The sequence below is a fragment of the Alexandromys fortis genome, unplaced genomic scaffold (genome assembly GCF_014885135.2).
Source record: "Alexandromys fortis isolate MF-2015 unplaced genomic scaffold, M_Fortis_MF-2015_v1.1 scaffold_15, whole genome shotgun sequence".
Taxonomy (NCBI): Eukaryota; Metazoa; Chordata; class Mammalia; order Rodentia; family Cricetidae; genus Alexandromys; species Alexandromys fortis.
The window spans coordinates 5,716,100-5,738,378 of NW_026067911.1; the positions used below are offsets into that span (position 1 = coordinate 5,716,100).

Here is a 22,279-nt window from a genome sequence, read left to right on the forward strand (position 1 = left end):
GGTCAGACATTGGATCGCAACCCTTGCGCTGGCGCTGTCAGAAGAGGAAGGCTGGCTCCAAGCCCTTGGTTTACTGTTCTCAGGACTTTCATTGCCTTTCTCCTTTTTGCTTCATCTCAGTCGGTCAAACCATCCAACTACCTTGACCTCTTTCTCACGGTCAGGAACAACGGGATCACTATTTAAGTTATTTGCACAATGGTAGAAAAGCTCCAATGACAACATCAGGGTTTGTAAACATGACTGAGAATTCTGTGAGATGGGCTCTGTAGGACACGCCTGTAATCCCAGCTGCTCAGAAGTCTGGGACAGGAAGAACAAAAGTGCAGGGCAACAGAGTGACTTCCTGGCTAGTCCAGACAACTTACGGAGACCACGTCTCAAAATAAAAACAAAAAGAGTGCTGGGGACATAGCTCAGTGGTAAAGCATTTGCCTAGTATATGTGAGGCCCTGAGTTCTGTCCCCAATACCAGTTTTAAAGAAAGAAAATCTTTGGTATGGTATATCCTTGATTTTTTTTTTTTTAAATTTTCCTGACAGTGAGGAACGTCCTCCATTGGCAAACATCAGTAAAATCAAAAGTAAAACACAGTGCTCTTAGAAGCTGCCTACAGTAAGGGTGGCCCCTCCTCTGCGGATGTGTGCAAGAGCTTTAACTCCTGTGAGCTCCTGAGGCAGGGGAGAGTCTGCTGTTTCGCCTAAGCCTTCATTCAGCAGGGCATTCTGTGAACAACACTTGGAAAGCAGTAAGAACCAACCAATTCATTCACAAGGCAATCAGAAAACAATCAGGTTTAAAGAAGAGTCAACAGCTTGAAGTTTCAGTTCCTCTTGTATTTAAGAGGTACAAATCTAGTGACTATGACTTAAACTGTGCTAAGATAGAAGAGAGTCTTAGGGCCGTTTAGTTAGGCAGAGACAAAAAATATAAAAGTCAACAGAAGTGAGAGGAGTTAGGGAGTGTGGGTACTTTGCTGTTTAGTAGGGAATGTAGCCAAACACTTTAAAATTATGTATATGAGTGTTTTACCTGCATGTATGTTCATGCACCACACAAGTGCCTAAGGAAGCCAGAACAGGACATCAGATCCCCAAGAAACAGAACTACCAACAGATGGTTATAAGCATTGTTGGTACTGGAAAGCAAGCCTGCATCCTCTACAAAAGTAAGTACCCTGAGCCATCTAGCTCTCCAGCCCCCATTAAAGTGTTGTTTGTTGTATTTTTTGTTTGTTTGTTTTTGTTTTTCGAGACAGGGTTTCTTCTGTAGCTTTTGGAGACTGTCCCGGAACTAGTTCTTGTATCCCAGGCTGGCCTCGAACTCACAGAGATCTGCCTGCCACCACCCGGCTTGTTGTTGTTTTTAAACCTACATGTATGCCTGTGAACCTGTGTGAGTCTAAGTGCACCAGAAGAGTAAGGGTGCCCAGAGGCCAGAATTAGACATTTGATCCCCCGGAACTGGAGTTAAAGACAGTTGTGAACTCCCTAGTGTAGAATCTAAATATTAAATAGGAACTCAAATACAACAAATCCACTTCTCTCTTCTCTGCCCAAACCTAAACTCAGCAAGCCAGCCATCCTGATCTACACCTAGCCCTTCATCAACCACCACCTCACTCACTTATCAAAGCTGCCCCCTTCTCCCGTTGGTCCCTCCTACCCAGTCTCAGCTGTGCCTGGCATGATGATGAAGTCACTCCTAGTCTACACTCTTGGTGGTAGTGGAGCACTCCCCAGGATTATCAGAATAGGTTCCCTCCCAAGTTCAACACAGCAACCCCTCTTCCACAACCCCCAGAAATGCAGCAACTATCCAAATATTCAGGATCCACACACAAATGGAAGTAAAGACAACAGAAACAAGTGTCCAAAGAAATGAAGTCAAATGCACAGGTTCCTTCCAATTAAGGGTTTATATGTTTATATACCGTGGAAACCACCAGACAGAAAGGATGGATCCAAAACATATTTAAAGCAAAGATCATTGGAGCACTAATTGTAATTCGATTAATGCTTTTGTGCGATGTCAGAATAGTAAACAGTTATACAACTAAGTATCTTTCAGAAATGGATCTGTGATGTAGAAATACATCACAACTTATTCTATGTTGAACTCTGAAGGCATTATCGGAAGAAAATCACAGCGCGCACACCACTAAGTCACTTAAGCACAGGAGCAGGTCTTCCAAGGAGCTCAGAAAAGCGATAAGGAAACTAGAGCTTGCTGCTGCCAACCAAGTGAGCAGCGTCTTGCAAAGCAGCCAAGTGACTTTCTCAGAATCCAAATCTCAGAGTCAAAGGGATCAGGAACAGCAACATCCTGAGCCAGGGAGGCAGAAGCCATGGGTAACAAGCAACCTTGGTCCCGCATCCAGAGATCAGCTGAGAGATAACTGACCTGGGTCTAAGTCAGTGTCTAGAGAATCCTCTGTAATGAGCTCGTGGAAAATGTACTTGTTTACCTGGCTCCTGCCAGCTCTGAAAGGGTCTTTGTAAATTATTATTATGAGCCCACAATTCTAAACCAACCACCAAATTTTCAAACCAACCCTTATACAATTTAAATATATACCACTGAGATAACTGATACTCTTGGAGTTTCTTCTGAAGATTTATGGAGTCCTGCCTCTGAATACATTAACTCTTTAGGAACAGCAAAACTAATAAAACTAAGTTCAGAGTTCTCAAAATTAAATTCTTAAAATTTGATTATGTGTGGGGCTGGAGAGATGGCTCAGTGGCTAAGAGCACTGACTGCTCTTCCAGAGTTCCTGAGTTCAAGTCCCAGCAACCACATGGTGGCTCAGAGCCATCTATAATGAGATCTGGTGCTCCCTTCTGGTGTGCAGGCGCACATGGAAGGAAGGCTGTATATGTAATAAATAAATAAATCTAAAAAAATTGATTATGTGAAAGTTACATTCTTAAACTGAATTAAATTTATGAAACAGTTCATTTGTCTATGAAATACAGACAACTCTTTTTCCAAGCCAAAGAAAACAAGCCCATGAACTTTTAAGTATTTAAAGTAAATTGGAATGCCTATTAATTTGGTTGTAGCTAGACAATGAAAAACTAGCTGTGCTGTTCCATGGAACTGTGAGCGAAATAAACCCTTTCCTGCCCAAGTTGCTTTTGGTCATGGTGTTTCATCATAGTAACAGTAACCCTAACTACCAGGATGGTACAGTATTGCCATGGCAACCTGATGATGTTTTGGAGAAGACAGTGGAAGACTTTGGACCATCTGGGCTACAAAAGCCAATGAGTGTACAAACCTTGGCAAGCTTCCAGTAGGAGATTGGAAGACAAGGATGTTGAGAGCAATACAGATGTTGGAGGCCTGTCATATGATCAAGACCTGGCTTGTGAGTTTTCAGAAGGAAGTAAAGACTCTACGGGGTAGAAAGTAGAGTCTCTAGTGTCTGGGCAGCTGGAGCAGAAGAACTGGCTGTGGTTAACAAAAGACCAGAACCGCTGAATTAAATCTTGGCTTTGCAAGGACAATGGATGCTGGTCAGCTAGGGCTAATGAATCAGCTACAACTGAGAAGAGACCAGCATCACTGAGGTGAAGCAGTGTAGAAGTGTTTCCTTAGGGTCAGCACACAGAAACTGCGGTCCAGAGGTGGCCAAGGTTGTATCTTACGCTGGCAGCTGAACTTGGTGATATAAGAGTCCTCCAAGAGGTACTGGTTTTGAAGGCATGAAGAAGGGGTCATGGAAAGCAGCTGAGACTTGGCACTGTGCGGCAGGGTTGGAGCCCTGTTGAGAGCCCAGGGAAGGCTACTGGTGAAAGTGCAGCTCAGCTACAGCAGGGACTCCATCATTTTTGGAGAAGCCAGTACCATGGGACAACAGCAGCAGAAGTGGAGTGGAGCCAGGCAGAACTGGAAGACAAGTTGTGTGTGCCGAGGAAGTGACCACACCCTTGGGAGGATCTCAGAAGATCCTGAGTGGATCCAGACACATCGGGCATGAGTTACTTATGCTTTTGGAGTTTGGTTTCACTTTGCCTGCACCCTTTTCTTCCTTCTCAAAGTAAGACAGTATTTAACTTATTTTTGATTTTTAGATGATCCCACAATGGAGAGACCTTGAACTTTTAAAGAGATTTTGAAGTTTTGCAGACTTTGGCTTTTTAAAAGAGATTGAGTTGCATTTTTTTGTTGTTGCTTTTTTGGGGGAGGTGACTTTTCTGAGGGGCACTTCCAGACAGGGTTTCTCTGTGTAACCTTGGCTGTCCTGGAATGTACTCTGTAGACCGGGTTGGCCTCAAACTCACAGAGATCGTTCTGCCTCAGCCTCCCCCTCCTGAGTGCCAGAAACTAATGGCATGTGCCACCAACACCAGGAAGGCTTAGTATTTTTAAAGAGAACAAATTTTTAAAGACTGTCAGATTTTTTAAAATTTAGAATGTATATATTGTATACATATATGTTGATATTTATGTGTGGTCTTGGGGATGAACAAGAAAGGGAAGGTTGTAGCTTAGCAGTGATGTGTTTGTGTGTCAAGCTGACAGGGGTCAGTTGTGCTGGCTAGTTTTATGTCAACTTGACAGAAGCTAAGGTCACTGCAGAGAAGGGAACTTCAACTGAGAAAATTCCTCCAAAAGATGAGGCTGTAGGCAAGGCTGTAGCACATTTTCTTAATTAGTGACTGATGTGGGAGGGCCCAGCCCATTGTAGGTGCTTCCAACCCCGGGTTGACAGTCCTGGGTTCAATAAAAAAAATCAGACTGAGCAAGCCACGCTGAGCAAGCCAGTAGGCAACAGTGCTCCATGGCCTCTGCACCAGCTCCTGACTCCAGGTTCCTGCCCTGTGTGAGCTCCTGCCCTTACTCAAACCAGAAAAAAACAAACAAACCTGAAAGCGAAATAAACCCTTTCCTCCCCAAGTTGTTTTTGGTCATGGTGTTTCATCACAGCAATAGTAACCCTAACTAAGACAACAGCATAAAATTTAAGAAAAAAAAAAGCTCTAAAACCCAATTTTTAAAATCTAGCCTAATAAAATCTAGCCTAATATATATTAAGTCTAACTGAAGAAACATACTAAGATGTAAAGAAAAAATTACATTTATATAAGAATTTAAATGTAGAAAAAGATATAATGACTCATACATATTTTACTATATAAAGATCATTCAGACAACACTGGCAGTGTTATTAATTCTTTTATTATTTTTTTTATTAAAAATTTCCACCTCCTCCTCGCCTCCCTTTTCCCTCCCCCTCCCTCCACTCCCCTTTGTTAATTCTTAATGAATAATTTGAATGAGTTGGCATTTAAATTTACTATAGTAGAAAATGTTACTACTAATCCAGAAACCATAGTAAATCGTGACTCACACTGTGATGCTAAAATAAGGGGGCATTGTGGTTCATATCATATAACTCATAAGCACACATTTAGAAATAACTAGTGTCCACTAACTGCTTACAGGTACATGAGAGTTTATTTGTAATTTAAACTTTCCCTAGGCATCATAGAAGATACAATTAGCCACAGTGTGTTCTTTGAGGAAGACTAAGAAAGCCATCACTAAACTATCTCCTCTGTCAGTCAGTCCAGTGACGCTCAGGGACCAGGAATAGGAGCAATGAAGAAGTGGGTCACGTGTTACTCTGGATTCTTTCAGCTCTGAGTGTATTTGCCAAGCACGCTAATACAAATTACACACCTTTCAGTGTGATCGTCTGCTTCAGTTCTAGTCCCTGTTCTCATGGGCTTAAGGTAAAATGTAACTGAAAAAGGAAATGACCGTGGTGAGCCCCCCAGGCTCCATGGGCTGTTACAAACTCAGGACCACACAGGCAGCCCTGGTTTAATTCACTGGTTGACAAAACAAGACAAAAAGACAAGAATGTGGGGAGAATAAAACCTGTAGAGAGGAGGTGGGGTTGGGAGAGCTGGGAAGGACCTGGGAGGGAACTAGAAGCAAGGCAAGAGAAATCAGAATGCACCGTTTACAGTCATGAACTTGTTGAAGAAATTTGTCTAACAAAAAGTAAAATACATAACTGAAAAATACAACAATATGTATATAAGGGACAAAGAGGAAAGAGTGGGGAAGGGAAGGGGAATGGCTATGAAGGGGAGGAATGGAAATCCGCGGTACCACCAGAGATCAGCCACTTCTTTGTAGTCAATTCTTAGCTAGATGGTCATACTCGTGTTCTACCTAAACATGGCTAAACCACCATGGTTAAACATGGTGGTTCTGGATTTCTCCACTTTCATAAATGGTGCATTCCCAACACAAATAAAGGGAGATTATTCATATATAAGTATGTATTTCATGTCCATAAATATGAAGAATTACTATGTGGGAAGCTACACTTCAAGTTTTCAATAAGCAAGAGACACTAATGTATAAACAATGAATTTTTAATTGCTGAAGTACACACCCCTAAGATAGAAATCTGATCCCACTGCTCTCCAGATGTCATGGAGTGGAAGTCTCTGGTTCCTATCTCCTTAGGTCAACAAAAGTCCTTCCATAGAAACTCAGTGAAACCTAATGAGAAGCTGCAGCTTTCCTCCAGCGACACCAGAGCCCAAAAGATTTAGACAGCGGAGCGCAGTTAGAGCCGGCATGCTGGTGCAAACCTGAAATCCCAGCACTCGGGAGGGAGAGGCAGGAGAACCAGGAGTTCAAAGTCATCCTCAGCTACTTAGTAAGTAAAGGGCCTGAGTGAGCCCTTTGAGAGCTGGTCCCCAAAACCACTAGGGAGAGGGGAGACAGCAGCTGTACAGTGTGGACGTTCTGATCATTATCAAATGCAAATGTAAAATATCAAACACTGTTCTAATCTGAAATGTTCTTAACAGAATGGTTTACTTCTTTGGTCTCCACAGATTCCTGACGAAGCTGCAGAAAGTTCAACATATAACAATGTTTCCAATACTACCCTGGATATAGAGTGGGTATAACGGAAAAGAATTGATTGAGAAACTTCAAGGGGGCTGTGGTGGCCCATACTTGTCATGTCCACACTTGGGAGGCTGAAGCAAAGGGATCTCAGAAAAAGGGAAGCCCACCCTTAGAGTGCACGCAAGCTCTACTCCAGCCTGGGCTACACATGCGGACCTTGTCCAAACAAAAACACTTGAGAATCATTGGGAAATTTACGAGAGATTTGAAGAATAAGCCAAGTCAGCAAGGACAGAGGAAGCTTCTCTGAGAGGCTTGCAAACTACCATGTCTGTCACACACCAGCACACGAAGAGAACCGCGATTCGAGAAGTAAAGCTAATCCCACAAAAACACACTTGATGCTGAAGACCTAAACCCACAGTCCCCTTGAGGAAACATGAGAGAACTAGGGAAGTCTTAATCCCTCCGTTTTCTCTTGGAACGGGCCAGGAAATCATATCCACTGTACTGAAGCAACCTGACTACCGAACTAATGGGAGAGCGTGTGTATGTGCAGGAGCAATGTTTGCGTCAGCTAAAGACTGTTGGGACTCTGATAAGCCAGTCAGTCAGTTTGGCAAGAAGTGTGAAATTAGTTTAGGGATGGAAACGTTTCCTTCTTTAGGTTTTTGAGACAATTTCCTATAGCCAAGGCCCTTGATGACCAAAGATGACCTTTAACTCCCAATCCCCCTGCCTCCACCTCCCATGATGTGTAGCCACACAGGCCTCGTGGGTGGAATATTTTAGGAATGATATGATCAAGTTTTTATATGATCAACTTTTAAAATTACCCACACTAGCTATCCATAGAGACAGGCAGTGTTGACACAAACTTTAAATCCGCGGCAGAGGCAGGCAGATCTCTCTCTCTCTCTCTCTCTCTCTCTCTCTCTCTCTCTCTCTCTCTCTCTCTCTCTCTGAGTTCGAGGCCAGCCTGATTAGGAGGCGCCAGTTCTAGGACAACCAGGGTTACACAGAGAAACTCCGTCTTGAAAAACAACAAAACAAAAAGCAAATTCCTATATAAAGTAGCTTTTCTTTGGTACAGTCTTAACAAATACTTAGAGATTTAAAAAAACAGTATCAACAACAAACACCTATTAGGTAATCAACTTCTGAAAGAGTCCCAAGGCAAATTCAATTCACAACTCGTTTCGCGAGTTCATTACTTTGGTTCAGTGCCTTTAGCGGAGGAAGGGGCGGGAGCAGGGCTGCTGAACAGTCCGTTCTTTTTAAACAAACTGCTCGGAGTGCTGGACTAAGCGCCCTTGAAACACCATGGAAACCGCCCGCGCACACCCAGTATTCAAACACAGGAAACTGCGGGAAAAAATTAAAAAAAAAAAAAATAAGGGAAGCCAAAAGGGCGTTCGCCTCACATGACCAAGAGAACTGTTTCTGCTCGGGTTCTAATTTTGGCAACTCTGGATTTGGGGCGCCCCGATTCACATGTACACACCAGCTGGTTCTGGACTCTCCAGGGCGAGGGAGGATACAGAGGGGGACACCAAGAGGTCACGGAGAGGGCACAGAGCAGACCATGGAAGGGGAGAGCGGAGACCAAGAGACTCCGAAAGCAGCTTCATCTCCCCGAACTCTACTGTTTCTGGAGAGGGTCCCGATCGCCCCCATAGCTGGCGCACGGCTTACCTGGGCCATGATGCTGTCGGTCAGGAGCGAGCCGGAGCTGCGGGGAGAGAGAGAGAGAAGGTCACAGGAGCCCTGGTCTCCTTCCCCAGAAAGGGCCCCTCGTCCCCCCACGCCCTCGGTGGAGGAGTCGCTCCCGGGACCACGGCCACTCACCAGGTCGGTAGAGCGCAGACTGCGGACGAGGAGGGGACCGATGCACACGCGAGGGACAGGGCAGTACTCCGCGGCTCTGTGCAACGGAAACGCCCTGGCCAGCCCAGCCCGACCCTGCCCCGCCACGCCACGCCCCTGCTAAGGCCGCACACCCACCAAGGCCCCGCCCCCAGCTACGATGCTCTGCAAGCTCAGCCTTGTCCCAGCCACTAAGCCGCACCCCTAACTACGGTCCTATCCTTGCGGGACCCACGCCTCCCACCACGGCCACGTCCCTAAATCTCAAGTCCGGCCACGCCCCCTAGCAGGGCCACGCCCTGCCACGTCCTCTGTGCTCCCGCGCCTGCGTGGGGCGCGGCTGGTCCACGTCCACCCTCCGCTGTGCTGGACTCGTTTCGATCCCACGGGCCTGGTTGGGGCTGGAGAGCCGGGGACTGTCACATCGCGTCCCACAGCATCTTCCACCGCGCGCTGAGCGAGGAGCAGTGAGAGCCTTCCCCAGATTGTTTTCAAGAGTTTAGCGTAATGTCTGTGCCTTGATGGCCTTGTCGCAGATGCAGTTTTGTGTAGCCTACGAAGCTATTTCAAAGCCTCTGGAAATAGTTTTAGTTCCAAACCCAGCCAGGAACTCGCAAGAGTCTTGTGAGGTGCAGGGTGACTAACGTGATGCCGGAAAAGCAGCCGGTGCCCCTCTCAGGTTCGCTGGTGTGGGAGGGACTGACCCTCCTCCGCCCGCCAGGACTGCCCATGAGGCAATAGGACAGCGGCGCCCTAGCCATGGATGTTCTAGAAGGAAATGTCAGGATCAAGTCTTGAGAAAGAAGCCGATGGCGTGAAAGAATGTGGTTGTTCAGGGCTTGTAATTTTCTGGGCGCCACATGCTTAGTCTGGCCCTGACAAGGTCCAGTAGATTGATGGTTTTCTGGCAAAGGAGACACAACTGCCAAGTGTGTGTGGGGGGACAGGGTGCTGCCACCTTCCCATGGCCTTACCCCTGTCCCACTGCCTTTCCTCCTCATGTGCTAAGTAGAATCCCTTTCTCCAGGGACCTAGCTGCACCGCATAGCGGAGCACATTTCAGCACCTCTCCCAGGGGATTGCTGTTGTTGTTTTTCAGAGACTACTTGGGTTTTTATTTTGTTCTTTTCCTGCACTCAAGGGATCCTCCCACAGGACTCTCCAAGGACTACAATGACATCTTCGCAGGCATTTCCCTGTCCCCCGCCCCTGAGCATTTTTTAAGACCCACGTATCCCTCAGTCGCTCATACTTATACTTGTCTATTTTCTGACCACAGGTAACAGCATCTCCTTCTAACTGACCTAGGCATTGTTTTTCCCACCCACACCTACTCAGCTGTGTGTTCCTCCTTTCTCTTTCTACTCTGGAGTTAGGAGCAGAGGAGCCTGATGAAGAATGTTGATGTAGAAAACGATGCCTTGTGGGTGGGTAGTCGGAAAAATGCTCTCCCTGGCAGTCAGGTAGAAGAGCAGGAATTATTACACCCAGAATCTTGATCTTCCCCAGCGAATGTTTCTTTTACTTCCAGTTACAACTAGTTTATTCACCTGGACCCCAGACAGTTCTAACCCCTCATTCTGGAAGAGCAAGCCCATTTTCTGTATCCAGTATGTCCAGTGTGGTGGGTCCTATACTCAAGATAAAGCAGAGCTTGTGGGCGAGGGAGAGGACCTCTGTTTCCTAAAGGAGATCGGGAAAGTTTTCTAACTAAAGAAGCCTGAATTAATATGATTGAGTGTGCTGAGCACCTGGGAAAACAGGCCTAAGATACCCCACCTTAAAATTCTAAAAATAGCACACATACAGACACTGAGGAGACAGCATGCGAGGAAGAATGCACAAGATGATGTAATACGGCTGTCTTCTGAGCAACAGGAGTTCATTTCTCAGCTGTCTGGAAGCTGGAAAATTCAGGATTAAGGCTCTGCAGACTCAGGGTCTGGTGAAGCTCTGCTCAGAGAACATCATCTCAGTGAAGCTTCACATGGCACAAGATGCTCCCAGGCTCCTTGAGGGGTCTCATTTGTAAGGGCACTAATCTCAATCATGAAATGAAATCTTCATGATTAATTGCTTCTTTAAGGCAATCCTATGTGCTTGGAAGCTGGGTTTTCAGCATATCAATGTAGAGGTGATATATCAGATCACAGCAAGCCTAGAAACATCTCAGAATGCTTTCTGGTACGAGCCTTCATATGTGCTGTCCAAGGACTTAAAGCCAAGACCCTGCAGAATTCTAAGATTAGATGTCCTTCCACCGGTGCCTAGCCCAGTGGTCATCAGACAGGCTTTATCCAGCAACTGACTGAAACAGAGACAGAGCCCCACAGAGACAGAGCCCCACAGCCAGACATTAGGCTGAGTTCAGGGAATCCTGCTCAAGAAAGGAAAGAAGGATTGTAGTAGCCAGAGGGGTCAAAGACACCACAATAAAACCCTCAGAGCCAACTATCCTGGGCTCATAGGGGCTCACAGAGACTGAATTGACAACCAGGGAGCATGTACAGGTCTAGCCTAGGCCCTCTGCATATATGGAACAGCTTGGTACATATATGTGTAGCTTGGTCTTCTAATGAGACTCCTAACAGTGGGAGCAGGGGCTGTCTCTGACTCTTCCTGGCTTTTGCAACCTTAATTCTTATACTGGGTTGCCTTGCCTAGCCTTAATACAAGGGGAGAAGCTTAGTCTTCCTGCAACTTGATATACCATGCTTTTTTGATGTCCATAGGAGGCCTGCCCCTTTCTGAACAGAAATGGAGAACTGGATGGGAGCGGGCAGAGGGATAGGGGACCTAGGAGGAGAAGAGAGAGGGGAAACTGCAGTTGGGATATAAAAATCAATCAATCAATCAATCAATTAAAACAACAACAAAAAGTAAATCAACTTCCCCAAACAGGAGATTATAATGTGGTGGACCTGGATAAATAATTACAATATCCATTGGAATCTTTCAGAAAGAATGTTTTGGTCTTTAAATGACTAGCCAGGCCTAGTGGTGCAGGCCCATTGCTGTAGCTACTTAAGAAGCTAAGGCAGGAAAACTAAAAGTTCAAAGTCAACCTGGTCTACAGAGTGAGTTCAAAGTTAGCCTGGGAAGTTTAGTGGGATCCTGTGTAGAAGGATCTGTCCAACCCGGTCCTACAACCATTCAGTCCCAAAGAAACACACAGAGGCTTATATTAATTATAATATGTTTGGCCTATTATCTTAGGTTATTAACTAGCTCTTACAACTTAAATTAACCCATAATTCTTGTCTATGTTTAGCCATGTAGCTTAGTACCTTTTCTCTGTGAGGCATCTCATCTTGCTTCCTCTGTCTGGGTGTTGACCAACTTTCTGCCTTTTCTTTTCCCAGAATTCTTTTAGTTTGGTCACCCCCACCTATACTTCCTGCCTGGCTACTGGCCAATCAACATTTTATTTAATTAATATTGGTGACAAATCTTGACAGTGCACAAGAGCATCATCCCACAGCAATCCTGTCTTAAAATCAAAAGTAAAAAGAGGGATGGAAATGTAGCTCAGTGATAAGAGTGCTTTCCTAGTATGCGAGAAGCCCTGACTTTAATCCATAGTGCTGCAAATAGATAAATAACACACATAAAATAAGCAATAAATGTATGTAAAATAATCTACAAAAACTGCTTAGGCAAGGACCAGAGTCCTATCTGAATCTTGAGCAGCTAACACAGTGCGCTTAGGGAATGTACCTTAGCATGGCTATGACTAGGTATCTGACATAAAGGACTCAGCAGGGGAAGAACTGTAGTGATATTTTGTTTGTAATCTAACATATAAAGCTTGCGGGCTGGAGAGATGACCCAGTGGTTGAGAACACTAACTGCTCTTCTAGAGGACCCAGGTTCAATTCCCAGCACCCATATGGCAGTTCACAACTGTCCATAACTCCGGTTCCAAGGATCTAACACCCTTACACAGACATGAAGGCACACAAAACACCAATGCACATAAAATAAAGTAAAAAAAAAGAAGCAAATAAAGCTTGCTGAAGATCAGAGAAGCAGAATAGCCAGCCACTAGCTCTTATCTCTACCTCAAATCAAAAAGTCGATTTTGTCTCCACGAAACCTGAAACTACATCCTGCATCTGAGCGCCTGTCTCCTCCCACTTTATATTCCTCTCACCACCATCATATCACTCCTGACTCCACTCCCTAGTGCTGGGACCACCTTTGTGTGAACTCTGTTCCTCCTTTAGACAGATTCAATCTTGTGTAGCACAGAGAACCATCTGCCTCTGTCTCCTGAGTGGTGGGATTAAAGGTACGTGCCACCACTGCCTGACCTCTATGGCTATCTCTGCACTCTGACCTTCAGGCAAATTTTGTTAGATTACAAACAAAATATCACTGCAAAGAACTTCTTTCGGTTCAGTTTTGGAGGGTTTGGTCCATGCTTGCTTGGCCAACATTCTAGACAGAATATCATGTCAGCAGAAGTATGTGGTAAAGGAACTTCTTCACCTTATGATGGACAGGGCAGCGAGCTGGGAAGCAGATCAGATCGCCTCTTCAAGGCAGCACCCAGTGAGGCCCCACCTCCTAAAGTTTTACAATCTCCCCAAATGGCACCACCAGCTGAGAACTATTAAACCCAGAAGGCGATGGGAGACATTTCATGTTTAAACCATACTAGTAAATTGACACATGAATGTATGTAGAAGGGGATTTTGATTCATTGTTTTTCAAGAAAGACTGCTGCTTAACATAATTTGCTAGTATTCAGAATTATCAAGAGTTATTAAAATGAGTTCAAAATAAGCTTTAAGAGAATTTTCCTAGAAGAACAGATGTATTCTCAGACAGAACCTGAATTCTGGGGAAGACTCATTCCTGACTCAATTAAAATTTTGTCTTACGATTTTATTAGTATACAACCTTGGGCAGTGATTTAATTTTTGGTTGTTGTTGCTTTTTTTTATTTATTTATTTATTTATTTATTTATTTATTTATTTATTTATTTTGAGACAGGGTTTCTATGTGTAGCCCTGGCTGTCCTGAACTAAGTACACCAGGCTGGCCTTGAACTCAGTGATCTGCCTACCTCTGCCTCCTGAGTGCTGAAATTATAGACATGCACCACCACCGCCTGGCTATGATTTTTCTTTATTTGGGATGATGGCTAAGATTACAGGAGCTGCCTTGTTCAGTTCCTAAAATAACAGGATGATTGGTTTCAGTTTCTCATGCCTCTTTCTCCTTCCAAAATACTGTTGCCACCAAACCCAACCCTCATTTTTCATGTCGATGATTCAGTCCTCACCCATCCCACTCTAAAGAAGAAAATACTGTCCCAACCCATCCAACTCAAAAGTGAAAATACAGCTCTTTAAATCCATTCACAGCACTAGAGCTGTGAGCCTAGCCACTAGCTACCACATACCCCTGGCACCCACACACCCTTGGCTACCACACACCCTTGGCTACCACACACCCATAGCACCCACACACCCGTGGCACCCACACACCCTTGGCTACCACACACCCGTGGCTACCACACACCCTTGGCTACCACACACCCGTGGCACCCACACACCCGTGGCACCCCCGTGGCACCCACACACCGGTGGCACCCACACACCCTTGGCTACCATACACCTGTGGCACCCACACACCCGTCCATGGCACCCACACACCCTTGGATACCACACGCCCGTGGTACCCACACACCCCAGTTCAATTTAGCTTCTGGGGCCTGCATGATGGCCTTCTTAACATCATTCACCCATTATTCATTCATAAATTTATCGCATGCCTTGCCATTGACACTGAGAGCACAGCGGTGGGAGGAAAGGCACACGAAGTCTGCCTAGCCAGCCCTTGACCTGACAGGTTTCGATGACAGCAGTATTCTGTCAACCAGCCGCTGGGGAGTGAGGGAAGTGGGCAAGGGAAAGGTCCTCATGGGATGTCAACATAACTGCACTCCAGGCTACCATGTCTGGTTAGACACTGCTTCTCATCATGTATGAGGATTTCTGCAGCAGACTGGCATTGATTGGCAAACCGAGAAAAGCAGACTCCCTCCCCACCCCCCATAGGCCTAACCCTGTTTGTTAAGGGCCAAGAAGAGGTTCACTTCTGCATGACAGCCAGGGTGGTCTTCTGCCCACTGGGCTTCAGGTTCAGCCTTGAATCCGAATCTACCCATCATTCTCTGTTGTGCTCTCCCACCAGCCTCCCTTGGTCTCCTGCAGATGGTACAGCCCTTAACTTCCCCAATCACATGAGCAATTTCTTATCTGTCTCATTGTGTATGTGTGCACATGTATATCTCATTGGTCCTATCTTTCAAACTAATACGAAGGGGAAGAACAACTTCTGTTACTAATATGTGGGATTTTCCATTCACAATAAGCAGTTCTTAGACTCTTTAGATACTAACTATATAAGCTTCAATGTAATTTTGACTCTACCTGGGGTAAAGGTCTACCTGATAGACTATGGGCTGAGTCTCATAAGACCATGCTCATTTCAGACACCCATTGAGTCCTGAGTAGTCTGCACTTAAAAAAAAGTTAAATTTATGTTATGGGTCTAAGTGTGCTGCTTACATGTATGTATGCATATGTGCATGCCTTGTGCCAAAGCAGGTCAAAATGGGGTGTCACATCCCTTGGGACTAAAGCTGGAGTTATAGATGGTAGTGAGGTACTGGGAACAAAGCCAGAGCCTCCTCTAAAAAGCAGCAGCAAGTGCTCTTAACTGCTGAGCCAATTCCCAGTCCCTCTTCTGCATTTCTGAACAATGGCTAGAGATCAGGTTTCCCACAGCCTCTTCCTCAGGTCTCATACATAATTGACCATAATGGCTCACATGATTCAGTAAGACATTTACATACGCTTATCAATTCATTATAAAACAATTACAAAAGACTCAGCCGAAGAGGAATATGGGAGAAGCACAGAGCTGACAGACCTCAGCCGCACCCTGCTGCGTGCTGGCAGCTTACTAATGAGTGAGACTATAGGAGTAATCCTTCTGATCATTTCCACTTAAGGAACATCCTGTACATTTATGAATAAGATGATGGTGTGCTGGGCCAAGCCCTGAAAGAGGATGCTTTGGGGTCAGCATTTTGGATGGGCAAAGGAGAGCCTACCCTTGCCCTGCAGCTGCTGTTCTGGGGCCTCAGCCATGACTCCTGGTTCTCAGCAGTATTCCCCTCAAGGAGCCACCTTGTCTCGGTACTTTGACTACACCTCATGGAAAGCCCTAAATTACACAACCCAGCAAGCCTGCTCTGCATTTCTGACCCAGAGGTATGGGGACACTTTCCAGGCTTAAGGGTAATGTGTCACAAAGCCACAGCTAACATTCAAACAGTCTATGTCAGAGGTCAACAGGACAGAAATTCCAGGGCCAACTTCCAAGGTCATGGTATTCACTCTTCATGGATTTTGAATGATCCACCGCCTGTCTTTGATTTCTCCCACTTCACTTTGAAATGTGATTTTAAAAGTTATGCGGAAGAATAGTTTGAACGGTTAGCTGGGGACAGCTTGGGTGAGCTATCTGGGGACAGCTTGGGTGAGCTATCTGGGAACAGCTTGGGTGAGCTATCTAGGGATAGCTTAGGTGGGCTATCTGGGGACAGCCTGAGTGTGTCGCCTGGGGACAGCTTGGATGGGCTGTCTGATTGACGTTCACAGAGTGAACAACAAAGAACAGTTCCAAATTTCTGCCACCACTTACATGGCTTAAGGCCTCTGGCGTGGAAACTGAGACAGTCTCTTCATTCAAGCTCTTACCTTTCTAGACTCCGTACATTCCATCCTATCAGCATCTCTGGGAAACAAATCAAGAAATCTAAGTCATGTTTTTATAATCTGCCAGGCCCTGGTATTGATCTTCTGCACTGGAAGACGGCGTGTGTGTGTGTGTGTGTGTGTGTGTGTGTGTGTGTGTGTGTGTGTGAATAATATGTAGTTGATTCACATATTCAGTGGGTAAAAATGAAAATAATAATAATAGCATGAAGTGATCTCAAAAAACAACTGAACCAAAGGAATGAGGCACAGGAAGGGAAGAATCTGTTCTGTTTCCATCCAGAGGCAGTTTAAGAACAGGAAACCTATGTTCTGGTGATGAGTCAGGAGACTTCTAGGCTTATTTTAGAGAGGGCCTCTCAGTTTACTAAAAGGAGGAGATAAGGTGAAGGAAGGTTTATGAATCTTGATATAATCACAGAGGAGACTATGTTTTCAGAATTTACTAGTTAATAAACATATGTTCATTTCAATAGATGTATATAAAGACAATGCAAAATAGTGTTCAATTCCAAAATCAAAACACATTTTAAAACCGAGCTTTCAGAACACACGAGTGAAGCAAAGCCACTATTTCCAAGTACTCTGAGCAATTGCCCTTGAGAAGGGCAAGCTGCTGGCACCTGAGTGGGGTTCGTTCTTCTGCCTCACTCTTCTGGCCAAGCCAACCGGCAGGCTGCACAAGAAGGGGCCCTCGAGGTTAGGAAAGACCCAGCAGGGTCCAACAGAGGACAATAACCTCAGTGGCCTGCAGAAGTCGGCCCATTCCAGCGTGACTCATCGTCCAGGAATCCTGGGAGGCCACCAGAGGACTTAGGCACAGAAGGGAAACTCAAGAGGGAACACATGAGAACTGAAGCCCTCCCAGTTTCAGCCTGAGGCAGCTCAAGGGACACCTATGCTGCAGCTATGACAGAGGGGGTGGCCATGTAAGCACCAGAGGCCTGGGGAGCGAGTGAAAGCCAGTGTGGTGTCCTAAAAACGACTACTCTGAAGAGAAAAGGCCACTGGCTCACAGGCCATGAGCATTCCTAAGCAAGTTAAAGACCTTTCTGTGGTCCCTTGGGTCTAGGAACCATACTCCTTGGCAAGCCTTACCGCTGGCTGGCTAAATGAAATAACCGTAACTCAGAAAGGGGTCTAGGAAGCAAGCTGAGTCTACTTGCTCACTGTTTCCATTGTCCTCACTACTTTCCTTGGTGTCTGCAACTTTCTTATCTCTAAACTCTCCCCTGAAAGAATCCCTTCAAACCCTTACACTCGCTAGCAAACTTGTACCCACACCTTTCCCTGGAGACAACTTGCTGAAGTGGCATTTTATCCACATTTTAATAAATAAAGACCGCCTTAAGATCAGAAAGTAAAACAGCCCCACTGGTCAGTCTTATAGACCAGGCAGTGGTAACACACACCTTTAATCCCAGTAGATGCACTAGTTACCATAGAAACTGGGAGGTGCATGCATTTAATCCCAGCCCTGGAGAGAATTATAAAATGTGAGGAGACAGCTCTCAGATACAGTCTCATTCTGAGATCCCTGGAGGCAGAATCGCCATTTTGGACTGAGGTTGAGGTAAGAGCTATTGGCTGGCTGTTATGCCTTTTTGGTCTTCAGATTGAACCCCAGTATCAGTCTCTGGGTTTTTATTAATCGTGCATCAGCTTGCACCTGCCCAGTTGAGTGGCTCTATACCTGCCACCTGCTGCCAACTAAGATTTCCGCAGCTGAGAGCCCCACATCCAGCAGTCGCTTGGCTCATGCAGCCTGAAACAAGTGGGTGCCTACAAAGAAGGTCCCCAGCTCTTGGGTCCTATTTTCCCCTTTTCCTCAAGCATTTGCTGACTGTGGAGTTCATTCTCCAGTATTTTTCTGAAAAAGATTCAAAGGATGCCAGACGCTTTAAACTTGCATCTCTGAAATGCCTTGGATCTACCCCTTCTTGCTTACTAAGAAACAGGGCATGAGGTCATTTTCCATCTGGGTGTTAAGGGGAGGCGGTGAGAAGTCTGGGCCATTCCTGTCCTTGCTCTCTTTAATCTCTGGGACATCTCAGGATCTTTTTTTCAGCTCCATGGTGCAAAAGTTTCACACAGCATCCAGGAGCAACTTTTTAAATATTTCTCTGAAAATACCTTACCTTTTTTATATTCTCTTTCTGGAACCCCTGACTATCGGTGTTGGGCTTTTTAAATTCTAGTATCTTCCTTTTTCTATTTCTTAACTTTTAAACTGACTTTCTGGAGGGTTTAATTTTATCCTCTAAAATCTGTTACACTTAACATCAGAAACTTTCTGCTATACTTAACATCAGGAAGTAATGTGATCTTCTCTGCACGGCTTTGTACCACACCTTCCTCTTCCCCCACTTCTCTGCTTACCCACGTGAAGCTATTAACCAGGGGTGTTCACGTGTTTATTGCTAAGATTTTTTTTTTCTGCTCCCAGCCCAGCTGCTGCTTTTCGCGTGTTTGTTTATATCCATCAAGATCTATACATTCAGCGTGCATGGCTGATGTCTCATGCCTGTCTGCTCACATTTAAAAGCAAAAGCTACGCGCGCGGCAACACCTGCCTGCAATATCAGTTCTCTCTTGACGTTTCCGATCAGCCTAGGCTACGTAGCAAGAGCACACCTCAAAATAAACTGGGCAGTGGAGGTATATTCCTTTAATCCCAGCATTTGAGAGGCTGAGGCAGGTGGATCTCTGTGAGTTTGAGGGACTTCTGGACTTCTAAGAGAGACTCCAAAGCTATACAGAGAAACCCTGTCTCAAAAAAAAAAAAAAAAAAAAAAAGTCAAATAGACAAAGGAAAAGAGAGGCTGGAACACAGTCCCGAGGGTGAGCTGGGCAGTTTCACTGCATCAGATTCCTCTTGCTTGGCTTACAGGCAGCTTCCCCTGCGGGGCTCAGCTGCCCTAACCAAGGACATAAAAGTTCAGCTGCTGGAGATTCTCACTCCTCCTCACCCCAGCCCCGCCCGCCCCCTCTCCGTCTCCGAGCGCGCCATGGGCGGGGACCCCGGGCTCACCGCTGGGAGGTCAGAGGCCGAGGGGGCGGAGCCGGTCGCCATGCTGACGCTCGGCGCGCTGCGGGCCACCGTCCTGGTCTACGCGGTGGGCGCCGCCGTGCTGTTGGCGCAGTTGCTGCGCCGCCTGCGCGGGGGCTTCCAGGAGCCGGCGCTGCCCGCACAGCCCGACCGCGTGGCCATCGTGACGGGCGGGACCGACGGCATCGGGCTGGCCACGGCGCGGCGGCTGGCCTGGCTGGGCATGTGCGTGGTCATAGCCGGGAACAACGCGGCGAAGGCGAACGACGTCGTCTCCCGGATCCGCGAGGAGACGAAGAACGAGAAGGTGCACTTCCTGTTCTGCGACCTGGCCTCCCTCCGCTCCGTCCGGAAGTTCGCCCGCGACTTCCTGTCGCGCGGCCTCCCGCTGCACGTGCTGGTCAACAACGCCGGCGTCATGATGGTGCCCCCCGGCCGCACCGAGGACGGCTTTGAGCACCACTTCGGCGTCAACTTCCTGGGCCACTTCCTGCTGACGCACCTGCTGCTGGGCGCGCTGACGTCAGCGGGGTCGCCGGGTCAGAGGTCCAGGGTGGTCACCGTGGCGTCGGCCACGCACTACGTGGGGGAGCTGGACCCGGCGGACCCGCAGGACTGGAAGTCGCCCTACTCGGCGCACGCGGCCTACGCGCGGAGCAAGCTGGCGCTTGTCCTGTTCTCGCAGCGGCTGCAGCGGCTGCTGGCGGCGCGCGGCGACCCCGTGACCGCCAACCTGGTCGACCCGGGAGTCGTGGACACGGCGCTCTTCCGCCACGTGTGGTGGGGCACACGGGCCGTGCAGCGGGTGCTCGGCTGGCTGCTCTTCAAGACCCCCGACGAGGGCGCCTGGACTTCCGTCTACGCCGCCGCCGCCCCGGAGCTGGAAGGGGTTGGCGGCCGCTACCTCTACAACGAGGCCGAGACTGAGCCGCTGGGCCTTGCGCGGGATGTGGAGCTGCAGGCCCGGTTGTGGGCGGAGAGCTGCCGGCTGGCGGGGATCCCCGACGGGACGGGCTTCGGCGTGGAGTAGGCCCGCGCCCGCGATGGCACCACGGACTCTGCACCAAGCACCTACATGGACCTGATGCTGTGATGCTGTGGGCGTGTGACATCATTGCCCACTGCCGCCTCTCCCCCCAGGCTCCCATGTGGCCCCCCAACCAGGCAGTGGGGCACCATAAAGGACTCTGCACCAAGGGAAAAAAAATAATAATTCAGCTGCCAATTGATTTCCTTCACAGACATGCAATAAATCTCTTACTCAACCCTTGCTCTAACATCTATATTCTCCCTTGTTTCAGACAACCAGACTTCCTGGTTCCAACTGTGGTTTCGACTTTGTCTGCCTCGTAACGTTGGTTTTAAAACTAACCCACCTCTTCATTTCTCGAATTCCACATAGTTTCATACCTATCCTTATGACCACATGCCTTGTTAGCTGTATACAATCACTTTACTGTCAAACTTTGTATAATCTTGGAAGGAATGGTCATGAACACGAATTGACACTGCGGTTTTTAATCTTGACCTCACCTCTTTCCCACCTGTGTTTCTTGCTGAATCTGGGCTAGGCTGAGGTGAGGACTCTGACACTCAGTCCAGTCTTCTGGCCAGTGGAAACCCTGACACAGGTTAGGAGCTCTCTGAGCATGGACACCGAATGCAGGTCAGTGGTGTTTACCACTCCCCAGGCTTTGTGTTCCTCTGAAACATTTTACATCTCCCCATTCATCTGCTTCTTTTCCTTTGGGGAACACAGGGCTGTTCCTAGCTTGAGTTTCAAAATCTGCATCTTTAGTAAAACTAAAAATCCTCACAACAAAGAAAACACCCTAGACAAACACTGTAACAAATTTGTTAAGCAAACCATGCCTCTAAAAGCAGAATGACCTGAAAGAAGGCTACTCTTACCCCTCAAGAGAAAGCAAAGCCCTATGGGAAGAAAAACCATTAGCTAGTGTGTCGAGACAATTGGGAGCATTTTACAGACTGGGGATAGACCCAGGGCCATGTGTGTACAGGGTTCCAGCATTCCTGCTGGGTCGCTGCAGTTTCTTCAGGAACAGAAGCTTTCCTTTGCAGTTGTGAATGAAAAGTACCCAGAGAAAGACAGGACTCAAAGGAATATAGGTTATGAGGAGACAGGAAGTGCCCGTGCTGGGGTTCATCATGAACAAATGATCCCTCGCACTTCGTAAGCTTCTTGATGCCAATACACAATCCTAAGAAATCCTCAAATTCCCTAAGGTTACGTTTCATCACCTAAAATGGAAATTTAGAATTAAAGCATTTGGCTATAAACATGTTTCCTCAATCTCTTGATCAATTCTTTCATCTTACTTACTCTTCTGTTTTGAGACAGGGTCTCACTATGTAGCTCAGGCTAGCCTGGAATTCACTATACAGACCAGGCTAGCCTCAAACTCAACCGCATGGTGATCCTTCTGCCTCTGTCTCCCTAGTGCTGGCTTACAGATTTGAGCTATCATACTGCCTCCTTCGGAAGGAACAGATATGCTATTGAAACAATTAGCATGGGAAAATGCCAATGCTCCTTGTCAAGATCTTATTCGACCTCTAAGAAAGACAGGGACAATAAATGATTTTATTAAAGCATGTATGGATGCCTCACCAGACATAGTCCTAGAGATGGCCTATGCTGAAGGAATGAAGGGATAGAAA

The 22,279-nt window shown here is 46.7% G+C and overlaps 2 protein-coding genes across 2 annotated transcripts in view; one reads left to right on the forward strand and one right to left on the reverse strand.

Annotated features, from left to right (window-relative positions):
• Window positions 1-8,895, reverse strand: part of Anxa5 (annexin A5) — a 30,085-nt gene extending 21,190 nt beyond the window's left edge. The window contains exons 1-2 of the mRNA XM_050138342.1: window positions 8,734-8,895; window positions 8,581-8,617 (exon numbers count right to left, since the gene is read on the reverse strand). Coding sequence (XP_049994299.1) covers window positions 8,581-8,589 — 9 coding nt within the window. The 5' untranslated portion in view covers window positions 8,590-8,617; window positions 8,734-8,895. The remainder of the gene's footprint in view (window positions 1-8,580; window positions 8,618-8,733) is intronic.
• Window positions 8,896-19,405: 10,510 nt separating this feature from the next.
• Window positions 19,406-20,876, forward strand: Dhrsx (dehydrogenase/reductase X-linked). The gene has a single exon (XM_050138341.1). It carries the CDS (start codon window positions 19,557-19,559, stop codon window positions 20,625-20,627), a length of 1,071 nt encoding a protein of 356 aa, XP_049994298.1. The 5' UTR covers window positions 19,406-19,556; the 3' UTR covers window positions 20,628-20,876.
• Window positions 20,877-22,279: the final 1,403 nt, after the last annotated feature.